The sequence below is a fragment of the Oncorhynchus tshawytscha genome, linkage group LG19 (assembly GCF_018296145.1).
Source record: "Oncorhynchus tshawytscha isolate Ot180627B linkage group LG19, Otsh_v2.0, whole genome shotgun sequence".
Taxonomy (NCBI): domain Eukaryota; kingdom Metazoa; phylum Chordata; class Actinopteri; order Salmoniformes; family Salmonidae; genus Oncorhynchus; species Oncorhynchus tshawytscha.
This window is the reverse complement of record NC_056447.1, coordinates 34,426,629-34,436,594: the sequence shown is the minus strand read 5'-3', so window position 1 is coordinate 34,436,594 and position 9,966 is coordinate 34,426,629. Positions and strand designations below refer to the sequence as shown.

General features: G+C 44.7%; 1 protein-coding gene across 7 annotated transcripts in view; it reads left to right on the top strand.

Annotated features, from left to right (window-relative positions):
- The first annotated feature begins 874 nt into the window (after nt 1-874).
- LOC112218675 (tripartite motif-containing protein 44) overlaps nt 875-9,966 on the top strand; it is a 116,954-nt gene continuing 107,862 nt past the window's right edge. For 4 of the 7 annotated variants that reach the window (XR_002948651.2, XR_002948650.2, XM_024379692.2 and 1 more), the window contains exons 1-2: nt 875-1,064; nt 1,680-2,332. Coding sequence is in view for 5 of the 7 variants with exons in the window: in XM_024379692.2 (XP_024235460.1) it covers nt 1,727-2,332 (606 nt within the window). In the remaining 2 variants the exon portion in view is untranslated. Of the gene's footprint in view, nt 1,098-1,393; nt 1,571-1,679; nt 2,333-9,966 lie in introns of those variants that run through there. The other 3 variants (XM_024379690.2, XM_024379689.2, XM_024379691.2) reach the window with 3 other exon arrangements.

Below are 9,966 nucleotides of genomic sequence, written 5' to 3'. Positions count from 1 at the left end.
CAGTATCAGATGCCCACCCAACCTTATATGGACTCCAGATTCCATCTCTCTCCAAACAACATGACTCAATGGGTCAAGAAAAAGAATGGAATAATCTGATCTGGGTTTAGTGAGTAGGTGGTCTTGTCATATCAATTAAAGCTCTGACTAACCCCTCTGCATAGTTTCACTCTCTCTGGGAGACCCCATGTTTTACCTTCTTTGAAATCAAACCCCTTTTTTTTAACCATTGATTGTTCTTTATTTTCCAGTGCAAATTGCCAAAGATTTGGACAATGGGTATAATTTGGGCTCATTGTGTAATTGTGTTTGGGGTATATTGTAATTAGAATCAAGTCAATGTAGTAAATTGTTGTTGTTTTGTTATTTTGCCTCTGCTGTTTATTCTCTTGCAGAGAGGCTTGTCCAGCTGTGTACTTATATATGAGAACGTGAAGTGCTTTTTTATCACAGTAAATTCAATTGGTCTTTCAGCTGCTCAATTGGCAAAACATCTTCATCCGCATCCAGTGAGACCCAGACTGTGATTACAGCTTAGACTGTAAAACGTATTTATGTTTCACCATAAAGGAGAAGGCAGCACTCACTGGCCAAACACCAAACACTGCTGCTTATGTGGAGCTCAGCTCAATAGCCTCTTAGCTCTCTCTAAAGAGGAGAACAGTGGAAGAGTTTGTTTCCTCTCCCTCTCAAGCCTACTAATCCTGCTGCATTGTCTGTGTTTGCTAGCAGGCTGCTCTCTCTGCCTTTGTTGTGGTTGTCAAGCCAGTTTCTCTCTCCCACCTCTGTGTGTCTCTCTCTCCTGCTGCCACTAGAGAACCAGGAAGTAAAGAGAGAAAAAAAATACCCAGCAGCTGAGGAAAACAAGGAAGTGAATACAGCCAGGGCCTGAGCGTCAACTGTGAAGTGAAAGGAGCAGGTTAGAGCACAGAGAGCAGGGCAGCTGTGCTAAGGAAGTGCTAGCTAGCTAACGTCATCACTGGCTGTGCTCTCCGCAGCAGAGAGAGAAACAAAGAGTGACAGAAAGCGAACAAAACTGCAGAGCCTGCCTCACAGATATACCAGTGAGTACACATTGGGAACCAAGCTTCACACGGGTAGGCCCATAGGGGGGGGGGGAGAGAGTGTGTGTCGGTGTGTGAAAGAGTCAGACAAATGGAGATAGCAGAGTGGAGAAGAGAATTGAAGAGTAGGGGGAGTTTTATGTGCAGTGAGGCCCAGTTGGTGGTTGTTTGTGTCAGAAAGGAGAGAGAATAGCCGAGCTGTGCTCAGGAGAGGTAGGCCCCCACGGAGTGAGAGAGGAAAAGAGAGAGAGAGCACAAAACATACTTTTGTATGCAGCTCAGGCCCTGCTGTGTGTGTCAGGCAGGCAGCGTGGGTAGTCTCCATTCTTAAAATGCTCTCCCGTAGAGTGAAATAAATGAAAGGGGGGGGGAGAAAAGAGAAAAACAAAATTATTGAAGCGTTAAATGGTCTGGCCCTGATACTGGACAGGAAGAGGAGGAGCTTGGAGAGAAAGAGAATGACAAAGAGGGGTGTGTTTGCAGACAAAAGCAGTAAACTTTGGCAGGTACAGTACCTTTGAAAGGGATGTTTTTGTTTTCCCTCTGACAGTAGTCCCTACACCTTGTTTATACCTATTTATATACCCTGTCCTCTACTACTCATCTCTCCCACAGGGTGTCCTTCACTTACCCCCCTACTCACCCTACTCAGACCCACTACAATGACAGACGAAATGGAACCCTGGAGAGGAAGTGGAGGACCTGATGAGCACGAGCTACCGCAGATGGATGGGTCATGTGATGCGTGTGAGCCTGATGAGGCCCAGCCGGCGACCCAGGTGTGTCACACCTGCAGCTTCGCCTTCTGCCCTGCCCATGCCGAGAAACACGCCTGCAGCACACGACACCAGCTGATGCCCTACGGCAAGGAAGTGTTGCAGCCCCAGTCCCAACGGCTGGGCAGGGACAGATACACAAGGGAGGGGGCAGGGGAGGAAAGGGTACAGGGAATGAGGCCTGCGGCAGAGCCAGGGGTGGTGGGAAATGGGGCATGCGGTGGGGTTGGGATACAAGAGAACGGTGTGTGTGGAGGAGAGAGAGACCAGGGGAAGGGGAAGGTTGATGATGAAGAGGCAGTGGCGCCTCTAGAGGGGGTTAGTAAGAGGGACACAGTGACAGTGGAGAGGCTGCGCTGTAAGGAGCATGGCCAGGAGGGCACTCTCTATTGCAAGGCTGATGAGAAGGTAATCTGTGTGGTGTGTGCCGTGCAGGGGTATCACCGCGAACATGAGATCATCACCCTGCGCGAGGCCTATGTCTGGCAGAAGGTGAGTTGCACATCCTTCATGCATTCAGTGTCTTCAGAAAGTATTCATAACATTTGACTTATTCAACATTCTGTTGAATTAAAAATGAATATAAAAAAATCTCACCCATCTACACACAATAACCCATAATGATGAAGAGAAAACATGTTTTTAGATTTTGTTTGGAAATTGAGTGAAATTAAAATGCAGAAATATCTAATTTACATAAGTATTCACACCCCATTGCTATGACACAGCATATTGAGCTCAGGTGCATCCAATTTCCTTTGATCATCCCTGAGACGTCATTACAACTTGATTGGCCAATTATATAAGGTCCCACAGTTGACAGTGCATTTCAGAACGAAAACTATACCAGGAAGTCCAAAGAAGGAATTGTGATGAGGCATATATCTGGGGAAGGGTATAAAACAATTTCTAGAGTGTTGAAAGTTTCCAAGAGCACAGTGAAAAATATCCCCAGACTCTGCTTAGAGCTGGCCTTCCGACCAAACCGGGCAAGAAGGACCTTCGTCAGGGAGGTGACTACGAACTCAATGACCACTCTGACAGAAATACAGTTCTATTCAGTTCCTGGGCTGAGATGTGAGAATCTGCCAGGACAACAGTCTCTATGTCACGCCACTTCACCAGTTATCCGAGTCGGTACAGCCACCCTGTTTCTTTACGCATCGCGCCGACAGAAACAAACATCTCTCTGGTAAGAAGAAGGGCGGGGGTGTATGCCTTATGATTAACGAGTCATGGTGTGATCATAACAACATACAGGATCTCAAGTCATTTTGTTCACCTAAACTAGAAATCATTACAATAAAATGCCGACCGCATTATCTACCACGAGAATTCTCTTCGATTATACTCACAATCGTGAATATCCCCCCCAAGCAGACACCTCAACCGCCCTGAAAGAACTTCATTGGACTCTATGTAAACTGGAAACCATATATCCTGAGGCTGCATTTATTGTAGCTGGGGATTTTAACAAAGCTAATCTGAAAACAAGGCTCCCTAAATTTTATCAGCATATCGAATGCGCGACCCGGGCTGGCAGTGTTCTGGATCATTGCTACTTCCGCGATGCATACAAAGCTCGCCCTCCTTAGCAAATCTGACTACGACTCCATGCTCCCTCCCGTATGTGGCAGTGTCTACAGTCAAACGGATTACAAAAAGAAAACCAGCCCCGTCGTGGACACCGATGTCTTGCTCCCAGACAAATTAAGCTACTTATTTGCTCGCTCGAGGACAATACAGTGCCACTGACACGGCCCGCTACCAAAACCTGCTGGCTCTCCTTCACCGCGGCCAACGTGAGTAAAACATTTAAACGTCTTAAACCGAGGAAGGCTGCCGGCCGGGACGGCAACCCTAGCCACCCCTCAGAGCATGCGCAGACCAGCTGGCTGGTGTGTTTACGGACATATTCATTCAATCCCTGTCCCAGTCTGCTGTTCTCACATGCTTCAAAAGGGCCACTATTGTTCCTGTTCCCAAGGAAGCTAAGTTAACTGAGATAGACGACTATCGCCCTGTAGCACTCACTTCCGTCATCATGAAGTGCTTGAGAGACAAGGATCATAAAACCTCCACCTGAGCCTCCCGGGGGAGACCCAGAGATTCTGGGTTCGAGCCCAGGCTCTGTCGCAGCCGGCCCCGACCGGGAGGCCCATGGGGCTGCGCACAATTGACCCAGCGTCGTTCCTGGTAAGGGAGGGTTTGGCCGGCAGGGATATCTTTGTATCATCACGCACTATCGAATCCTGTGGCGGGCCAGTGTACTGTGTTTCCTCCGACACATTGGTGCGGCTTCCGGGTTGGATGTGTCAGGAAGCATTGCGGCTTGGTTGGGTCATGTTTCGGTGGACGCATGGCGCTTGGCCTTCGCTTTTCTCGAGTCCGTACGGGAGTTGCAGCGATGAGACAAGAAGACTGTAACTACTACCAATTGGAAACCACAAAATTGGGGAGAAAAAATGGGTAAAAAAATAAATAAAAATATCACCTCCACCCTACCTGATACCCTAGACCCACTCCAATTTGCTTACCACCCCAATAGGTCCACACTGCACACTGCCCTAACCCATCTGGACAAGAGGAATACCTATTGCTGTTCATTGATTGCAGCTCAGCATTTAACCCTCCAAACTCATTATTAAGCTTGAGCCCCTGAGTCTCGACCCCGCCCTGTGCAACTGGGTCCTGGACTTTCTGACAGGCCACCCCCAGGTGGTGAGGGTAGGAGACAACATCTCCAACCTGCTGATCCTCAACACTGGGTCCCCACAAGGGTGTGTTCTCAGTCCTCTCCTGTACTCCCTGTTCACCCATGACTGCATAGCCATGCATGCCTCCAACTCAATCAACAAGTTTGCAGACATCACTACAGTAGTAGGCTGGAATACCAACAACAACGAGACGGCCTACAGGGATGAGGTGAGGGCCCTCGGAGTGTGGTGTCAGGAAAATAACCTCACACTCAAAGTCAACAAAACAAAGGAGATGATCGTGGACTTCAGGAAACTGCAGAGGGAGCACCCCCCTATCCACATCGATGGGACAGTAGTGGGGAAGGTGTAAAGTTTTAAGTTGCTCGGCGTACACATCATGGACAATCTGAAATGGTCCACCCACACAGACAGCGACAGCATGGTGAAGAGGCGCAACAGTGCCTCTTCAACCTCAGGAGGCTGAAGAAATTTGGCCTGTTACCGAAAACACTCACAAACTTTTACAGATCCACAATCGAGAGCATCCTGTCGGGCTGTATCACCACCTGGTACAACAACTGCTCCGCCCACAACCGTAAGGCTCTCCAGAGGATAGTGCGGTCTGCACAACGCATCACCGGGGGCAAACTACTTGCCCTCCAGGACACCTACACCATCCGATGTCACAGGAAGGCCAAAAAGTACAAGTACAACAACCACCCGCGCCACTGCCGGTTCACCCCGCTATCATCCAGAAGTCGAGGTCAGTACAGGTGCATCAAATCTGGGACCAAGAGACTGAAAAACAGCTTCTATCTCAAGGCCATCAGACTGTTAAACAGCCATCACTAACATTGAGTGGCTGCTGCCGACATAGTGACTCAAATCTCTAGCCTCTTTAATAATGAAACACAAGCTGATAGGACTGCTGTTAGAAACAGTAAAGGCGGCTTTACCACTCTTGGGTAGCGAAATTACTTTTGCTTCCCTCCAGGCCTGCAGACAAAAACGTTCCTCTAGGCTTAGATTAAAGAAATGACCGATAGGAGTAGCTAGAGTCAGCTACCATCCTCAATAGCTTTTCATCTAAATTTTCAATGCCAGGAGGTTTGTCATTATTGATTGATGACAAATCATTTTTCCACCTCTCCCCACTAACTACAAAATTCAAACTTGCAATGCTTTTCTTTCATTATTCATTTTTTTTATGCATGAGTACGATGGCTCACTGTTAGTTGTTGGCATTTCCTGCCTAAGTTTGCCCACTTTGCCAATGAAATAATCATAAAAAAATTGGCAACATCAAATGCTTTTGTGATGAATAAGCCATGTGATCCAATGAAAGGTGGAGCTGAATGTCTTCCTGCCCGTAGTTTAAATTAAAGATTTTTTAAGGTAATTTATCTTTGCTTCATAATACAGTTTCTTCTTCTTTTTGTTGAGTGTAGTCTTAATTTCTCAAGTTGCAGTAAGTCAGCCAGTCTTATTAGCCACTCCTTTCAACTATACAGATGTTCAATTCATCATCAATCCATGGAGCCTTAACAGTTCTGAAAGTCAGTTTCTTAAAATGTGCATGTTTATCAATAATTTGAAGAAGCAATTTCATAAATTCATCAAGTGCAGGGTCCTGATGCTCCTGATTAATCACATCAGACCAACAAATATTTTTAACATCATCCACATAAAAGTATTTTGTGTGATCTCTTATACTGTACACTATTTTATGCCCAGCTTTTGGAACTTTGGCTTTCTTAGATATAACCACTATTGTGATCACTGCATCCAATGGGTATGACTACAGCTTTGGAACAAAGTTCTAAAGTATTAGTAAAAATGTGGATGATCTTGTTCCTGTAGTGTTTGTAAACACCCTGGTAGGTTGATTAGTAACCTGAACCAGACTAAAGGCACTGATTACAGTGAGAAGCTTCCTCTTGAGTGGACAGCTTGATGAAAAGAAAGGGCTTTAGATGTGCCAAGTGAAGCTGGAACCACAACACTTAAAAAACACTTTACATGAGATCTTCTCTACCCATTTAGAAGCATATGGCTCTGAATACATACAGCGATATTCTTGTTTTGCTACTGCTGTATTATCTAATTAATTATCTAAGTGAGTCTCAGAAATAGCTAATATATTAATGTTTTCTGATGTTAGCAAGTTATTGATTTCATTAACCTTATTTCTAAGGTTACATATATTCATATGGGCTATTTTCATCCCTTTCCTGGGTAGCTGATCAGAGATAGACCTAATATGGAAGAGAGCGTTCCGTGTTCAACAGGAAGTGACGTGTTGTGCAGTGCATGGGTATCAATACTTTCTGAAGGCGCTAACATAGATATAAGCAGTCCCACCGTTTATAACATAGACATAAGCATAGTCCCACCATGTATGACATAGATATAAGCACATTCCCACCATATATAACATATAAGAACAGTCATGGCATAACAAATGAAACAAAATAGTTCTAAAATTACATTCCATTGTAAAGGGAGTGAGATATCTAAGCCACCTCTGTCCTTGAGTAGCTGAACTGCAAAGGTATTCTTCATGGTGAGAGAGCAGACAGCACAGTGACACAGCCTGTATGTGACTCATCCTGTGCCCTCTACTGTGTATGATCTACATAACATAACGATACATCCCCTACAGTATAGGAGAAATGATACAATCAATATTGTTTATGTATCTGTAATCTCAAATGATAGTAGTACACTAATAGAGCTGAATATCAAAGGATAGTATTGCACTAATAGAGCTGAATATCAAAGGATAGTAGTACACTAATAGAGCTGAGGCACTCATACTGCACTTCAAGTCAACACACTAGAGCTTTAGAAGAGTAGAGCAAAGTATATCCATATGTTTAACACATAATGATGTAATGTATTAATAATAATAATTTTAAAAATAGTAATAATGTATGCCATCATGGGACAGCTACAATGACATCATGACAAATCCTCCCAATTATCCAGCCCTATTATGAATGTGTTTGGAATATATTCCAGTGTCCGTCTGGCTAGGGATCAATTCCTTCCTGCGTCATGGCTTCCTTTCCAGATGGCTTTTTAATGCAGAAGTTTTACAGCCCGTCCCCTCCCGTCCCGTGACTCACCGACTAACTAACTGCTCTCTGTGGGCAGAGGAGATATCATGGAGCGAGAATGACACATCATCATCTTGACTACGGAGGGAGTAGAGATGACATTAGCAACGTGAATGTCCCACCCACCTGAGGAACTGTCTTTTTCAGCCATCTATTTCCTGCGTTTGAATTATGCAAAATCCACTTGTCACGTCTTGCTGGATTGATTGCTTTCATTTTACTCCTGCGACTCTTTCCTACTCTTGCGTCTGTCGTTTTTTCCCATTAACGTTCTAACCGCGGACATTTTTGTAATGACCTGTCAAACACAACCCGGTAATGGCTGAAATGGGCTCAATGGAATACATAGGCCATGTCTGAATTTCTTTATTTTATTTTACTTTATTTCAACAGGGTGCCCTGCATTCTACACATTCTACAGAATACAAGCGACAGTTAAAATACAACCATAGATATCATCTACATCTCTCAGCTTCCAGATCTTCTATCGATACTCTAAACTGTCTGAGCGGCACCAGAACATCCAATTTCAATGAGATCTGCATATTTTTCCAGCAGTTGGGCACATTAAAACAAAAAACGGATCTACCCAATTCGGTGCAGACCCGAGGAACCTCAATAGTTAACCAACCCTGCAAACATGTTTTGTAACTCATGTATTCATACTTCATACAACAAAGTGAGGTATGTTGGAAGCTTGTGCAGTAGAGCTTTGTGAACAAAGAGGGAGTAATGAAGTGACCTACATGAATTTATAATGAGGACCAGCCAGCCTTTTGATACAGGATGCAGTGATGTGTATTAAAACTGTCACCAGTGATAAAGCGAAGGGTGTTATTGTAGACGGCATCCAAAGGTTTAAGAGTAGAGGCTGCTGCAATCTGTTAAATGGAATCACCATAGACAAGAACTGACAGGAAGGTTGACTGTACGATCTGCTTCCTGCTATTTAGGGAGAGGCAAGATCTATTTCTAAAAAAAGAAGCCCACTTTAAATCTTAGCTTTTTAACTAGCTTATCTGTATGATTTTTAAACATTAGGTCTTGTCAATCCAAATACCTACATTTTTGTGGTCGGGAACCTGATCAATGGGAGAACCATCCAATTAATAAATATGTAGTCCATCTGAAACAGTCGCCATAGTTCTCAAAAGGACAACGTGTATTTAGTCTTGCCTGCATTATGTATGCTGCACAGCATGCTGCTGTTCCAGTTTCAACTGACCTGAGCCCTAGGACCATGCCCCAGGACTACCTGACATGATGACTCCTTGCTGTCCCCAGTCCACCTGGCCATGCTGCTGCTCCAGTTTCAACTTCCACCTGACTGTGCTGCTGCTCCAGTTTCAACTGTTCTGCCTTATTATTATTCGACCATGCTGGTCATTTATGAACATTTGAACATCTTGGCCATGTTCTGTTATAATCTCCACCCGGCACAGCCAGAAGAGGACTGGCCACCCCACATAGCCTGGTTCCTCTCTAGGTTTCTTCCTAGGTTTTGGCCTTTCTAGGGAGTTTTTCCTAGCCACTGTGCTTCTACACCTGCATTGCTTGCTGTTTGGGGTTTTAGGCTGGGTTTCTGTACAGCACTTTGAGATATCAGCTGATGTACGAAGGGCTATATAAATAAATTTGATTTGATTTGATTTGATTTGATTATGTACAAGTGTCACGCCTGCTCCCGCTCTCGCTCTCTGGCACTTGAGGGTGCCAGTCTGCCCTTCATTACGCACACCTGTCACCATCATTAAGCGCTGTAGCGCTCATTGGACTCACCTGGACTCCTTCCCTTTGTTGATTGCCCCGTCCATAACTGTCTGCTCCCTCGTTTGTTCCCTGTGTCAGCATTAATGTAGTTGTGTGTTCATGTCCAGACGCTATCCTGTCCTGTTCCATGTCAGTTGCTATTAAATGTTCACTCCCTGTACCTGCTTCTCATCTACCAACAAGTATTAAACCATCGAGAGCTTTCTGTAAGGTAATAAGGTCAGATTGCAGCTCTAACATAGTCTGGTCAACAGTTAGGGCAATGATATACATAAGTGTCATTTGCATACAGATTAATATTACAAGTTTTAGCAAATAGACCAATATATGAGTTGTAAAGAGAGCAGGTCCCAGTACTGACCCCTGCGGTACACTTTTTGTAATATCCAGGCAACTAGACGTAACGCCATCAGAGATCACACATTGAGTCCTGTCTGACAGATCATTTTCAAACCACTTGCAAGAAGTCTGATCCAGGCCTATATCAGTCAACTTTTGAATGTGAGGGTCAATGGTATCGAAGGCCTTGGAAAGGTCT